General features: G+C 46.7%; 1 protein-coding gene across 1 annotated transcript in view; it reads left to right on the forward strand.

Moving 5' to 3' along the window:
- The first annotated feature begins 2,112 nt into the window (after positions 1-2,112).
- FGFRL1 (fibroblast growth factor receptor like 1) overlaps positions 2,113-15,662 on the forward strand; it is a 150,026-nt gene continuing 136,476 nt past the window's right edge. Inside the window, exon 1 of the mRNA XM_064151518.1 lies at positions 2,113-2,218. Coding sequence (XP_064007588.1) covers positions 2,158-2,218 — 61 coding nt within the window. The 5' untranslated portion in view covers positions 2,113-2,157. The remainder of the gene's footprint in view (positions 2,219-15,662) is intronic.

The raw sequence follows: 15,662 nt of genomic DNA on the forward strand, positions 1-15,662 counted from the left end.
GCTGCCTCCTCGCCTGGGGAAGAGGGCTGGTTTGGCAGGGACAGGTGTTGGCGTCCATGGGGGGCTGCTGGGCTGGATGTCTTCAGAGGGCTCCAGTGGGTGCGTTGGGGCAGCGGAGGGGACTCTGTGGGGTACAGCAGGGCCCAAGGCTGGCATCGCTGCGGCCGGAGCCCGAGAGGCTCCGGAGGGCTGGCGGACGCTCCGGGTCTCCGCCGCCGTGGGGCGCGAAGGGGCAAGGACCGCAGGGCATGCCCCCGCCGTTCACGTTGCGCCGCGGGACGCCGAGGCTTCTCTCCGCCGCTCCCACAAAGGGTTAAGGGGAGCGGCAGCGCGGAGCGGGCCGGCGAGGAGAGGGCGGGGGCTCCCGGGGATTGGACCGAAGTTTGGAGCGGGGCGGCACCGTCCCGCCTTTCTCGGCGGCTCTGCCCCCACAGCCACAAAGCCCTGCAGGGAAAGTTGCTTTATCGCTTGTTTCTCTCGCCCCAGCTCCCCCCTCCCCTCCCCTTCCCCAACCCCTTTCCCCTCCTCCCCTCCCTCCTTAAACGGGATTCCGGCCGGGCGAGCCGCGGGATCGCATCATCGGGCATCCCGCGGGTGCGGAGCCCCGTCGGCTCTGGCAGGTCCCCGCTGTCCCTCCCCTCATACACACGCTCAGCCCGACCCGGAAAGCAGGGAAAATAATTTACAAGGTTTTCCCGTTTTCTCAGCTCCTCACCCGTGCCTCTCTAGTGGAAAACTTGCCCCTAAGGCCAAGCTGCGGGGCGAGGGAGCGGGTTACTAAATAAGCCGGTGGTGAAGGGGGAGGGCCGCTCCCTGGGAAGGCGCCCCGAAGCAACGGGCAGCTCCCACCGCCCCCCGGGAGGGGATGAGGTAGAGGCCGGCGGCGGAGCGCCCGGCCGGGCGCCGCGGCTGCGGAGGGCATGAGGCGGCGCGCGGCGGGGATGGGCGCCAGCGCGCGGTGCTAGAGCCCCGGCAGCAGCCAAGGTAAGTGCCCCGCTACGCCACCGGCTCCGGCCGCCGCGGCGGGGCCGGGGGACGCTACCGCAACAGCTGGGAACCGCCGGTGCTGTCCCGAAGCGGGGGGCAGCACCAGTTGGTATCGCGCTGGGTGTCCCTCCCCAGCCTCTCGACCCTAACTCGCGGTTACGACTATCCCCCGTTACCGACTGCCGCAGGGCCGCGCCGCGGGGCCCCGGGTCTTGCCCCAGGGGAGCCCCCTCAGCCCGCCCGGCCCCGCCGGCCGCCCTCCGCCCTCCTTTTCCTCCTCTCCCTCCCTCTGTACCAGCTCCCAGCTGCAAATTGGGAAGCTGGTGGGAAAGCGTCCGTATTTGCTCTGCTAGATGCTGTACGCGGGCTGTTGTGTGTCCTGGGGGCACGGACTGTTTAAGCCGGAGAGTTTACAAGGGTGAGGAATTCAGACGGTGTTTAGAGAGTGAGAGTTTTGGGAGGAGAACAGGGCGTAATTAACGTAAACCTGATCTACCCCAGGTTTGCGTTTCACAGCGAAGGCATCTTCAAGAATCTGGCTAATTAAGTGCGGTTTTGCGTTGGGACGCACCTCTGGAGCATTCGGAAACAAGTGGGGCTTGGAGTGGGAGGGCGCAGAGGAAAGGAAAAATCGGCGCTGCTCGGAGGACTTGGGGAGCGTAGGAAGGCGCGGAACCAGAGCAGAGCCCGTCTGAGGGGCACTGAAGCAGCAACGCAAATTTCTCTGAGCTGCTGATGGGAGAGGTAACATTCCTCCTCCCCCTTCCCCATGTTCCTCCACAAATTGTTAACCTAAAGTCTTGTTTTATGGCCACTTGCTAGAGTTTTGTTTGCCTTCTAGACTGGTTCTCTACAGAATACCAAACAATTATGCATTAACTGTAAACTTAGAGGAGGCTTTTGGCCTCAGTGGGTTCTTGATTTATATCAGGCTGAGGCAGAGAGGAGGGCAAAGTTTTAACTTGCTGAGCACCAAGGAATGGGATTATAAACACGTTACTCTTTTAATTGCCATTCCTGCTCTTAAGCCTTTGCAATAGATTTTAAAACTCTCGAAAGTTTTGTGTTGTTTGGGATCCCCCCCAAAGCAATTATTTTGTTCTCTCTTTTGCTGCCTCCAGGTCTGAGAGGACAGAAGCCGGTGGGCTGCGGAGGGCTCCGGCTGCCGCGATGGAACTGCAGCTGGCGCTCCTGTTCGCAGGGGTAATTGCCTTTTCCCACTCGGCCAGAGGTAAGCCGGGCGCGCGGGCTGCCGGCGCGCGGGGGCTCGCGCCCTCCCCTTGCGCCGCAGGCACCCTCCCTGTGCCCCCGCAGGCACCCCGCGGGGCACTCACTGTCCGCGAGGACTCGCACCTGGCACGCTGCTTGTCTGCATGGCACTGCAGGCTTGTGTCCACGCATCTACCTGCCTGCGTCTTTCGGGGCCGTTAGTTTGGATGGAGCGTGGTTGCTCCAGGTCTGTTAGGATCCCTTAGGCACAGGTGGACTTGCAGGGGCTTTTCTGAGGCGTTTGTGAAAATACATAGACAGCTTTAAAGAGAAGCAATGATTCTCTGTGTACACATCTCCTATACTACCTCCAGCCTCTGCCCCGTATAGTCCTGCTAGCAAGCTAAACAAGTATCTCCATTGACTTCCGGGGTGACAGACAAGTAGCAGTTCCCAACAGTGAGAGCGTGTTCTAACGCTGGGGAGCAGTTGATCAGATTTCAATAAATGGCCTATACTACCAGTAACAAACTGAAATGTGTTTGTCTGGCAGTGACAAGGGGGAGAAAAAAAGGAAAGAAGTATCTTTATGAGAAGATGCTTTAAGCAATGCTTTGGGATCGGAGCAGAAGGAGCAGTGGCTCTACTCCTGCCTGTGTTGTATCTTGGTGGGTGCTGTCCTTGGGAAGCCTGAATGAGAAACCACACATTCAGCTCCCCTGACTCTGGTCACAAAGGAGAGGCTGCATTGTTCCAGGAGAGTGTGGTTCTGGCTGTAGGATGCAGATCGCTCCAGCTGCAATTCCCAACAGTTTCAGAGTTGCATGAACTGTTGAAAGACCATTAAATCTCCCAGTGCCACAGAGTGGCAAATTAAAAGGTTTAAACTTGTCTTTCACTCGGGCTGTAACTTGACAAAAATTAGCCTTGGGAGTGAGGCTGGGAAAGGAGAAGGTGCGATCACCTTCAGGATCACTGCAAAGACCCTGGATTTGGTTACTGCATTACTTTATTTTCATTCTTAGAGTTGACTTCCAAGCAAATACTTAGCGGAGGCAAAAGCACTGTAAAATGATTTGGCTAGAAGCTGGATGAAAAACAGTATATAGGCTGTAAGTCCTGCAAGCCTGAACTCCAGGCAAGGTTTACAGTGGAGACTCAGTTTAAGTTGTAGGCAGTGGGCAGCAGTGTATGAATTCAGATGACTTTGTGGGTGTTCTGTATATTATTGCAATGGACCTGAGAAGTTGGTGGAGTTAGGGAAAAGATCTGAAATGGGCAGGAAAAGACAAAAAGATTTTTGTGTCTGTTGTGAGCGGGGTGTTGGCTGCTGTACTGGCTGACTCTGTGTAAATTTGGTTTGCACTTTTCTTGCTTGTACTCTTGCCCCTGGAAAATGAAGTGCTGTGGGCTCTTGTCATGCGAGTGACAAACTCACCAGCGGTAACTTCAGGACTTAATTGTTTTTGGTATAGGAAGATCTTTCCAAAGTAACTTTGGCAGGATCGTATTGGTAACTTGGTTATTTGGACTCCTCAGAGCTGGAAAATCCATTCTGCAAGGGGATGAAGAGATGATCTTGGTTATTTAAAATGACTTAGAAATAGAGTTTCAAAAGCAAGGCCTAACTCATGAGAAATGTCATTCATTCATGTGTTGATATCAAGACCAGGGATAGTGAAAAAGAAAAAGAAGTTATTGCTCTCTAAGAAAAAAAAAAAGATAAACTCCTAACATTTAAATCCTGCTTTGCACCTCTTGAGTTTGAGAGTGTTCTTGGTAGCGATAGGTGAAAGATCAAATTGTAAATGAACAGAGGTAAGAGACTCTTCAGCATATTGCAACTTTGTGTTGTTGACTATCTCCATCAATTGGAGGATTATACTGAGATAATTTCAGATTCTTTGAGAAACGTGGCTGCTTGTTCAGGTGCCTGTGTTTTTTTTCTGCATGTATCGCATGGTGGGTTAGGCCACTGGAGGTGTGTAAATGTTACCTGTTTCAGGTTTTATAGACAGTCCTTTGGCCAAATCTCAGCCTCGGGCTGTGAGACTGGAGGAAGAAGGGCTCTTTGTTTTGACCAAAGAGCATTTAATATCTGTATCCTGACTGCAGATTAGATGTGTGTGTGGCCTGAAATGTGCCAACACCTCCTAATCTGAGGCGTCAGAAGTTAAATAGGTGCTTACCGGGTTGCAGTTAAGTAAGAAAAGGTGACTGAGGAGGCTCTCTGTGAAAGTGCTGGTCCTTCTCTTCTACTCAGATTAGGCAAAAGCATTTTATGCTGGCATCGAGGTGTTAATTTGGAGATGGCTGGTTGTGTGCCTGTTTCCAGGGAAGGGCTGTGCCCAGTGCACTTGCACAAGGGGGCAGAGTTAAGTTGCCCATGTACTCCAGCTTTGATATTTTCCGATAGTTGAGCACTCAGCTGCAATCTTGCATTAAATGTTATGTTGTATTATTTTTGCATCTTTATTTAGGTGATGCCTTTTAAGGCAAAGGGCCCCACAGAGGTGACTGATTGGGCCAATGCAAGTGACTTCCTGCCCTACCCAGCAAATGGAGACATCTTTCCAGTTTTGGAGCTGTGTCTGTTGGCTCTGTCCGTTCATGTTGCCCAATGTGTCGCATTGCTGATGTACAAAATGGTACAAAACAGAAGAGATCTTAGCAAACAAAGATTAAATCTTAAGAAAGAGGCAGTACCTACACAAAGCAGAGAGGAGGTCTGATTTTAGAAGTCCAGGTGCAGAATTTGCTGTCCGGAGGATGAAGGCTGAGGTAGCTGTGGCTAAGCTTGTACCGGTGTTTTCAGGGATAGAATTTAAGGGCATTATCTAAGGTCTTGTCTACACCTGTAAATGCACTGGAATAACTTTTGCAAAATCCCTCAGTGACCAATCTTGTTCCAGGCTAAGGCTCCTGGAGGGAGCCTGTACCAAAAAAGTTGCTTTTGGAAGCTACTTTGGTAAACATCCAAACCCATTTTTTTCATGGTGGATGAAGACAAGAACTTCTGTGTGCACACATTCCCCTGTTTGAGAACGCAGCCTGTGTGCAGTGGTTTTCTAAGAGGGACTGTGCATTCTGTCTGATGGCCAACATTTAGGGCAACAGCTTCAGCCTAACTGCCAGCTGTGCCAATACCTGGGATCATAAGGCAGGTCTAATGGCGCATCTATCATGTCACTCCAGTCCCATTCTCTCCAAACAGCTGTATACTAGGCATAAATGTCCTCCATGTCCTGCCTTGGCCTTCCTCTGCAGGGACGAATGCCATCTTGGGTCACTAACCTTTAGTGACTATGTCCACAGCAATGTAGCTCCTACCAGTCCACACCTCGGGTCAGACACAGGTAATACAATCTGGTATTTTCATGCCTATGTTATCTCAGTGACACACAATGCAATATTTGTTCCAAATCTGTCAAGTTGCCATTGTATTCGCTGTGGTGACCGTATATGGTAACACTGGGGTGTGCTTGGCTTGGTCCCGTGGCTTAAACGAGATTTTGTATGGTATGTTTTCAAGTTTTTGGTAAGAGCAAGAATAACCCTCCTGTTAGTGGGTAAACTGATATTCTGCTAGAGACTAATTAGTTTGGATGTTGATTTCATTTTTGGTGCATTGCATAGTGAGGGGGAGCATGGGACCTTAACTGCTTTCTGCTCTGGCGCTTCTCTGTGCAACACTTTGCTTGCAAGCCTGGTTGATGCCTGCTTTACAGGGAGTGTTTGCTGATGGGGCCAACTCAAAATGCAACTGTTTTGTGTGGAAATAGTATTCTGTGCCCTTTTTGTTTCTCTGGCTGTTGGAGAAAAAGGAATAGGTCACTAGAAGGTTGTTTAATTTCTTGGTAGATGAGTTCTTTCTGAATATATATACCCTTCGGTAATTTCAGGGTTTAAATGAGTTAACGGTAGCTGACGTGGTGAAGATAAATAATGGTAATATAAGAGAGATGTTAGTTGGCTTCTGCTTTGCTCTTATATTCTTGTTGAATGGTTGTTACTGTGTAATAACCATTTTTTCTCTTCTGAAAGAGAAGCATGTTCAGATCTAACAGCCTTTTTACCTAAGTCACTGCACATCTTCTGGTTAAGTTTGGGGCATTTTGATCTTGCACCTGGAGTCAGTGTGACAATCTAAGAAGATCCTCGTTATTTGTTTAAACCCTGGCTCTCTTCTCAGGCTGTCAGCTGCTTTAGATTGTGGCTGAGCTTAAACATAAAATACAGCTTGTGTCATACTGGAAAACTAGGGTTGAATTTATATATATTAATTAGGAATATTACAAAACTCTGAAAACTGCTCAAATATATTTAGATTTTCCTTGAAGACTTTATAACTTTGTTTTCTAAGTCTGTATGTTTCTTTGACTTTCATTTAAAAGACACTAGTAGCAAATTAAAACACATCTTTTCTGTGCTGAACTTATACACAGAACAGGGTAGAATCCAAAGTCTGAGACTTAGCCACAGAAGAAACTTTCACGTGCCATGAGGTGGTGCTTGAGAAATTACAGGAAAATTATGATTTCAGGGAAAAAAGCATCATTCAAAGCCAAACAATCCACAAAAGCCAAATTGACGCTTGCTAGTAAGAAGGATCCCACTTTTCAAGGTCTTTGGGCTGCTGGCACTTACTAGCTAAAGATCGAGTTCGTCATTGGGCATGAGATGGCTGATAGGGTGCATCTGATCTGACTCATATGATAGTTCCTTTTTGAGTGGCTGGTATGTCTGGGTCCAGAATAGCTGTCATGGAATGGTGTGAATGCAGTAAAGATGGTCACCCCATGGGGCTGCATTTTGGGATTAATTATTGGAAGATATAAAAACTTCCATTGAGAGTGGACAGTAGTAATGGAGGGGTCCTCTTGTGCCTTTTCTGAATTAAAGAAACCCAAACCCCACAAAACCAAATAGAACAGCCTTTAGTCATAGCTTTATTTATTCAGTGGGAGTAGAACCAGTGCAGCTTCCTGGGACGTAGAACTCTTGTATCTGCAGCGACTTGTAAAGTGAAACTTCTCAAAGGGGCTGCACGAGCGTATCCCAGCATTGCCAGAGTCATTTGAGGTGTCCTTTGTCCCCTGCCTTTTATTAACCTGCTCGTTTTGTTTTGTTGCAAGGCATTTGTCTTTCTGTGTTTTCTGGTGAGCTACTCAAGCTGAGATGCATTTGATCTTCTTTTGAACATCTAATTTGTATTTCTATTCCTTATTTTGTTTTCTCTAATGAGCCTTGATGTAGAGCTCATAATGTTGCCTGCACACGTATTTAACTGTGGTGATGTGTCCTGATCTTTTCAGCAACGATGGAACAGTTTTGGTCATATAAGGGACTTTTTTTAGAAGAGTGGAGCCAGTATGAATGTAGAAGTTGCAAAGACCACAGCTGCAAGCCTGTTGAGCCTGGTGCTCATTTATGGCAGCTGTGGGGCTAAGATAAAATAAAAATATTCTTGAAGTAAGTTTGAATAATCTAATCCTGCTGCCCCTGACGTTGTATGAGACACACTGATGCAGCCCATGGCAGTTTTAACAGGCTAGGACCTGATTCAAACCCTGTGAGTGTTGTTGCTGTGACTCCTGCTCAATCCCGTGGACATTGGCTCCGTCCCTGAGGGATGACTTGCACAGATTATCTGTGACATCAGCCTCTCAGCATGCATCCCTCATACATGACAGCAGAAGACATGTGGGCTAATTGTAGTATTTTGGATTCTGCCATTCACCTGCCTGACCAGAGAGCTTGGACTCAGGTTCTTTTATTCCAGGAACACATTTCTGCCTGCTGCAAGCTCTGGCTGGTGGCTGGAGCATGTGCTGCCAGGGCTGAAAGTTTTAATTTTGGGTCATCACAGTGATGTTTGTCCCCAAAGACAGGATGCCACTGTGCAGACACTGTTGCTAGGTGTGGAAGGGCTGAAGGCTGGCCTGAGTGTTATTTCACAAGTTAATATATGCTCCTTGCCACTGAATCCATTCACATCTCTGGGTTTTTTTTCCTCTTCTGAGTCAAATAAACACAGGCTGCGTGAAGTTTGGTTGCCTGCCCTGATTACACAGTCTCCCCATTGTATCGCAGTAGGAACACAGGATCCAGTAGTGCTGAGAATAACCTAACAGTTTTATTTTGTCTCAGCCACTCCGATTTTCAGGAAGAAATTCAGCCAATAACTCCAGGCTACTTCTGCCATTAAATGTTCAAACTTGATTTCAAGCTTCACTATGGGAAGACAAATGGAAATTGGAAAACAAGGCTGCTCAGAGCAGGTTAATGTTTCTTGGGACTGCTGCACCTCTATTCTCAGCCTCTCCACAAGCAGTCTGATGGGGCCCAAAGTAATTTCTCCTTCTGTCTGGTAAATTCCATGAAAGATTTGCAGCACTCTTGGGTATCCTGTCAAGTGATTGAGAAGTGAGTAATGCAAGAGGTGGCATACCCTATGTTCCACTTGGGTGGTGTTGACTTTGGTGGGTATTTTAGGAGCTGTCACTGTTTGTGTATGTTAGATAAAAACATGGCACTGGCAGACAACTGCAGAAATGGGGGCTAATTTGTGTGACAGGCAGTTTTTAGATTTCATATTTCCCATGCCCACTAAACTGAGGACTGTAGGAGTTTGGTCCTGGCCTTCTGCAGACGCTTCACAGCAATTGCGGGCTTGCTAGCTCTGCCCAGGACAAGATATTCAGGAGGGGGTAAAAGCTGGAGAACGTGGAGGGAAATGTAAGCATCAGCCAACTTCTCAGAGAAAATGTAGGCTGGATTAGTGTACTGCTGCTCTTGAGACCTGGTGCAGCTGTAGATGAAAATCTTCCTTTTTCTAGACAGAAGTGGGTGGGGTGAGGGCAGAGCCCCAGAAGAGGGAAAGACAGTTTCTAAGGTCTGCCAGCCTCTCAGATTTGAACATGCCAAAGTATTGGAGTTAGGCTACTGCAAATGCTGAATTGCTGTAGTTTCTTTTCTCTTTTTTTTTTTTTTTTCTTGACAAACACATCGTGTGAGATGGAGTAATTGAGGAAGCTGTTTCTCTCAGCAGCTGTTCTCACCTAAACAGATCTGTTAACACTGATTAGGCAATGACAAGTGTCCAACAAGTTACAGGTGTGTGAGGTCTATGTCAAGGATAGAAGGGTTAATGAGTAACAGAGTAAACCTGTGGACATTGTGGAATATCTCTCCAGGGATACAGAAGGCTATATGGGGAAGGGAGTAGTGCTTGCTTGGCATCAGCCAGTTGATGTAGAACTGGAAGCTAAAACTTCCTTTGTGTGAGAAGATTCTGTGAGCCATCTCACTTTCTAGGTGGGTCAAAATCTTTTGTGTTCTTCTGCAGATTAACACATTTTGGTGTAAATCACATTGTCTCTTTACCCAGACAAGGAATGTTACAAAGTGCTTAATGTATTTGTGGGCAGTTTGAAGTGGGAGGGAGAAGAGTTGCCACTGCAGCCAGCAGAGATCAGACTCTGTGCTCTAATACATAATTTATTATTTTAATATTCAGGGTTGAATATTGCTCTCTGTTATAAAGATGATAGTCCCTTTAGGGTCAGTGAGATGTGGCTGAGTAGGGTTTAAATTCATAATCCTACCAAAGAGCAGAAATTGGGGCCTCATAAGAGGAGGTTGTGTTTCAGTTCTGTACAGCGTGGCACCAAGCCATGGGAGGGTTCATCGCGATCTGCAACAGTTAATATAAAACTAGATTAACAGACTGAGAGCTGATGTCTTTTCTCCTCCTGGTATTCACAGACAAACAGAAATGCAGTATTGATGGGATTAATTTTTTTTAAGGGCTAATGACAGTGGAGCTTTAAACTTAATCATAACCAGGGTAGATGTTTACCTTTTCTTGACAGATTTGATTGACAAGGAATTATAAACCTGTTAGGGAGATATCTGCATGTGCAGGGGAACTAGCTGTGGACAGCTGATTCCTGACTGCTGGATTTGTTATCTGAAAATGTTTGCCACTGCTCTCAGCACACAGCTGTTATTTCTGGGATACAAAGAGACAGAAAGAGGTGGTAGAGGCTGGTCAGAGCATTTTGCTCAGAGTCTGAGAAACTATAAGGTGGGGGTGGGTCAGTGTCTTATCTAGACCAGAGCAAGATTGTTCTTGTATCACTGTTAGAATGTTTTTTCTGGTTACCTGCTTGCTCAAACAGAGGGAGGACATAGGATTTCTCCTCTGGAGAAGAGGAGGGTGAGGGGAGACCTCACTATTCTCTACAGCTACCTAAAAGGAGGTTGTAGCGAGGTGGGGGTTGCTGTCTTCATGATAGAATGAGAGGAAATGGTCTCAAATTGTACCAGGGAAGGATTAAACTGGGTGTTATAGAAAATCTCTTTACTGAAATGTTGGTCAGGCATTGAAAGGGGTAATGGAGTTGCAAAAATGCATAGATATGGCACTCCAGAACGTGATTTAATGGCCACAGTGTTATTAATAGTGGGACTTGATGATCTTAAAGGTCTTTTTCAATTGAAACAATTTCATGGTTCTTTTATTTGGGGGATTTCAAGCAGTGTTTTGTGGTAGTGATGCAGGCAGGATTAATCTTGGCATTGGAAGTTCAGTTTGAAACATCAGAGTAGTCCTTCTTGGTATTGTAAAGTAGCCCTAGAATATTCAATTTGAAACTATCTGTTTTCCTAGCAATAAAAGGAACATCACTTTTCTGGGCTGCCTGCTCTGGTGCTCCTCCAGCCTCGAAGTGGAGTCTCCATCTCTGGAGTCATTCAGAACCTGCCTGGGTGCTGTCCTGTGCAACCTGCTTTAGGTGAATCTGCTCTAACAGGGTAGTTGGACTAGATCTCCAAAGGTTACCTTCCAACCCCTATCATACAGTGATTCTGTGTGTCTCAGTCTGGGATTCTTCTCCCCATGATCACTCTGTTGGCAGAGGAATTGTAGATTCACAGGGATGGGAATTTGTCTCTTTTCCTATATTTTGCTACTGATGTCAAGAAAGAAAACAGCCCAGTGCTATGCAGAAGCAAAAGTAGTCACAGCAATAGACTGGTGTAATTAGAATATTTATTGGGGATTTCCAATGGACAAAACTAAAAAGGGACCTAAAAAGTGCTGCTCAGCATAGGCAGCATTCTTCTTCCTGATAATGTCAGGAGAAAGAGCTTGCTTGCCTTTCTCTAGACCATAGACTAGCTAAGTGGAGTTTGAGGCTTAACTTTTCTTTTATCCAAGAAAATCCAATAAGTCCAGTAAATTCTTTCAGTGTGGTCTTCCAAGAGTTTTTCAACTTCGTCTGACTCACAGATTGAGGGCTGTTATAGACTAGGGGTCAAGCAAGTTAATTCCCAGAACAGTATGCTGCCCTGTTTTCAAACTGTGCTAATCAGGGTTTTTGAGTCAAAGTATGGCAGTTTGCTTAGTGAAATTATTTTTCTGTTAGAAAATTACAAATAGGCTCTGACTGTTCGCATTGCCTTCAGTCGCTGGAGTGCTTGCATCTTATATGGAGCAAAGCCCCTGGAGATGGACTTGCTGTGGATCACAGTACCAGTGGGGGCTCATTTCCCAGCTCCCATGATTGAACTCATGCAAACAGGCTGAAACCTTGTAGAAGGAAAGAAATTGCTACAGTCACATCTACACCTCCGGGAGGATGGAGGGAGGGCTGTGCGGAGCCGTCCGAGCTGTATCAGGAATGTCCTTTCCCAAAGGAGGCATTTGATGGAGTTATTTGGTTACCTCTCCCCCTCACCTTTTTGTAATTGGCTCTTGTTTACTTTTTTCCTCCTCCTTTCCCAAAGTTTATTACCCCTGTTTAGGCAGAGGAAATGAATTAACATAATTTACTGGGTTTTAGAGCAAAACACATTCCCAGCATGTCCGTATAGACACGCAGGCAGTCGCCCTCCCCGCGCTGTGCAGAGGAGAGTGTTTACAGAGTCTGGGCCCATTTAGGGAGAACAATACCCTGATTATGGAGGGCAGCCTTCTATTCCCAGAAACCAGAAGGAACCATTTGCTTCAAGCCCCTTGAAGGTACGGGCAGCTCGAGCTGCAGGAATGGGGAATAAATCTGTTGTGGACACAAACCAGCAGCATTGTTCTCTGCGGAAGTTGATTTAGGGTGAGAAATGGGGTCGGGACAGACCAAGTGCCAAGCTTAAGATCTACCAGCATGGAGAGAGATGTGGTGACTTCCACTTTAATTTCCAATTAATAGCTGTGACACTTTGGGGGAATTATTTAGTGCTTCCTGAGCTGGCAGGGCCTGGAAGAGTTGGATGGGAAGAAGATGGTAACTGAGCCGCCAAGTGTTTTTGAATGGGCTGAGCTGAGCAGAAGGGTGCTGTTCCATATGAAATGCTGGTCATTTCTAATTGCAGTCGTGCACCTGTGCCTGGTGGATAATGCTGGAGCCCTGTCATATGGCGCATTTGCTTCACATGATGTTGGGAAAGGTCAAACATGTGATTTGGGTCTTGCTAAGTTGGGTCATTACCAGCACAAATAAGGCCCTTTTCCACCACCTGACTCCAGTTGCTTGGATCCTGGTAACAAATGAATAAATGCTTCTCAGGTGTGATCTTGTGGCAACTGATGTCTGAACTTGACTCTTATTACCATCCTGCCCTGATCCTGCTCTGCTGCTAGCCTTGTAACTCCTTTGTGCCAGCTCGAGAGCTCTTCTGATCTTGCGTTTGGGTGTATTGAAGAAGTGACTTGGTCATGAAGCCAACCTGGAAAAAAAAATGTGATGAGTTAAATTGTTAGAGGAGCGTGGTCTGAGCTCTTGGGATAGCACAGCATGACCATAGGCAGCAGGTCCTTTCCATTTCCTCTTATGGCAGCAAAGGTCAGTACTTTGGAGGACTGAGCATTTATATGGCCATCCATAAAGTAACCCTTTGGGAATGTAAAATGCAGCAGGGTCCATGCTGCAATATGTAGCAGTGCCTGAGGCAGCGAATGGAAGGAAAAATTAGATTTGGATCCTGGTTCCTCACTCAGTGGATCCTGTTGGTAAAAGTATATTACCTTGGTAGAAACTTCTCATTCAGAAGTGGTTTGGGTTGTACTGAGCAAGGCAGTAATTAGTCATCATTAACTTTTGCTCTTGGTTCAGCTCAGTCAGAGGGTAGCACATTGCTGGCCCTGCTGCACTAGAGACTGCCGTTTGCACACACTGTATCTAAACAATTTTCTGTTGTGACCCCTGCACCCTAGAGAAACTGTGGCTTTTGTTTGCCTGTTGATTCTTTTCTGTTGTAGAGAGGGGAGGATGCTGGTGCATGTCCCAATACCCACATGAAGGCTTCTGTGTTGGAGGACTAAAGTGGTACATTAAGGAAAATCAGAACTTGGCACTAAATAATTATAACCATCCCAAGGCAGCAGGGATGTACTCTTAAAATCTGCCAAATCTTAGGCCTGGATGATGCAAGAGGGGCAAGCACTGATTCCCATGCTGGCATAGGGACTTCAGTATGGGCAGTGAGCACTGCACCAGAGGCCATCTCCGTGTCTGAGCTGCAGTGGCTTTCTGCTGCTAGTGTGAGGGTGTGCGGTGAGGTGTGGAAAAATGTGAATCTTGGCAGCAGTCTGTGATTCAAAGTATCTGGGAAGCACTGACCTGGGAGGTTGAAAATACATCTTGGGGGTTTCATTCTCCAGAAGGAAAAACACTGCCAAACTTCCGCTGAGAAAAGTGTTTGAAAGAGAAAAAAAAAACACCCAAAACCAAACAAAACATGTGTAGTGTAGAATTGAAAGGGAACAGATTACTTATCAGACACTCACTGAAATAAGAGGGGCAAGCCTGGATAATTTTTAGTAGCCTCTTGATTTGTATATTTGTGCACTTGCAGATGCTTCTACCCCTGGAAGAGTAATACAGGTGCTATACTCTATTGAAAAAAAAGCCAATAAAACAAAGCAAACCAGCCAGCAAACTTCAAAATTTGTCTGAGGAAGATGAAAAGTGCACCCAAGTAATCGAATGAGTGTTGTGCTTGAAGTATTCCAGCCTTAAAACTGGAGCAGGACTGCTGTCTGTGGCATGTATTGGAGCATACTTACTTATCTACAAGACAGATACATTAAGGCAGAACTGGAGGAGGACTACAGTGTCTGCAATATTAAGCATTGCTTTGGGGAGAGCAGGTCAGCAAATGACCAGCAGTTTTGGTTGATCAGCTTAAGGCAAAGTTGTTGTTTCAGCTAGTGTGATAATTTTTAAAGTTATATTATTAGTACTGGGGTTGGTGCCAAGAAGTCCTCGTTGGACCAAAGCCCTCTTGTGCTTTGGGTTGTCAAACCCTGAATAGGTGACAGGCAGCTACAGTCTTAAATGCAAGTTACTAGCAGCAACTAGTAGCTCCTTCGGGAAGCCATTGGGCAGCTGAGTTTGGTTTCACCTGTGTAAACCTGAGAAAGGCGAGATCTCATATTTGCCTACAGCGTCCTGTGCAAAGCAGACCTTGCCCTGATAAGGATTTCTTGGTGCCGCTGCGATACAGACCCGCAGAGCTGATAATCTTGTGCCCAGACCCTGGGCAAGTGCCCAAGGTGAAACAGGTGCAAAGGTATCGTTTGTGCACAGGCCTGAAGTGCTTGTGCTGCACACCCAGCGTGGTTTGTGTGTGAGTCACAAGCCTAGTTGTCCCCTCTTTGCTGCAAACAAAGATCATTGCTGAGTGTAGGGAGAGCTGGCCATTACACCATGGTTGTGGTTTATGGGAACAACAGTCAGAAGTCCTCAAGGGGGAAAAAAGACAACCTACACTGAGATTTTTTCAGGCTTTATAATCATTGTTATTGTCATCATGGTGTTTTCATATAAGTTAACAACACGATCTCCTAAGTACTGTTCCACATCTCATTACAGCCCACCAAAGGTTTCCGTTCGCTTCTGGAAAAGTGCAAAGAAAATGCCACCTTAAATCTGGGAGAGGGAAAGAAACTTGACAAAAGCAGATTTTTACACTAGCAGACAAAAAGAGATTCTTCCAAATGATTTTGTTTTGCTTGGAAAGATTTGTGGTGGTTGTTGAAAGGGCATTTCAGTGGTAAAGGGCCAAGCAGCCCTAGGCAAAGCCAACACCCTCAATTGAGAAAGATTTTTCAAACAGCAGTACTGTTAAGAAGTAATTAAAGTCAAATAAAACAAGGAAAATAGTTGTATGACACATGTATTTGAATTCACCCTGCTCTGAATCTGCTGAAACCCATGTAGCAGGGCATTGGAGACGCGCGAGGGGAGGTACAAACCCTAGCGTTGCAACACACTTCTGCAGCTGCGGAGATTTCTGATCTCAGGCACAATTGCCACCGAGTGTTTAAAAGCACATACTTGTGTTTATTGATTCAAAGAAAGACCACTTGCTGAGGACCCCGTTACACAGGGTGTTACGTTGAATTGCTGAGGCATAGGCTGAAGCGGTAGCAATTATTTCACAACGGTTCTGACACTGCCTTC

This window comes from Pogoniulus pusillus, chromosome 11, assembly GCF_015220805.1.
Source record: "Pogoniulus pusillus isolate bPogPus1 chromosome 11, bPogPus1.pri, whole genome shotgun sequence".
NCBI lineage: Eukaryota > Metazoa > Chordata > Aves > Piciformes > Lybiidae > Pogoniulus > Pogoniulus pusillus.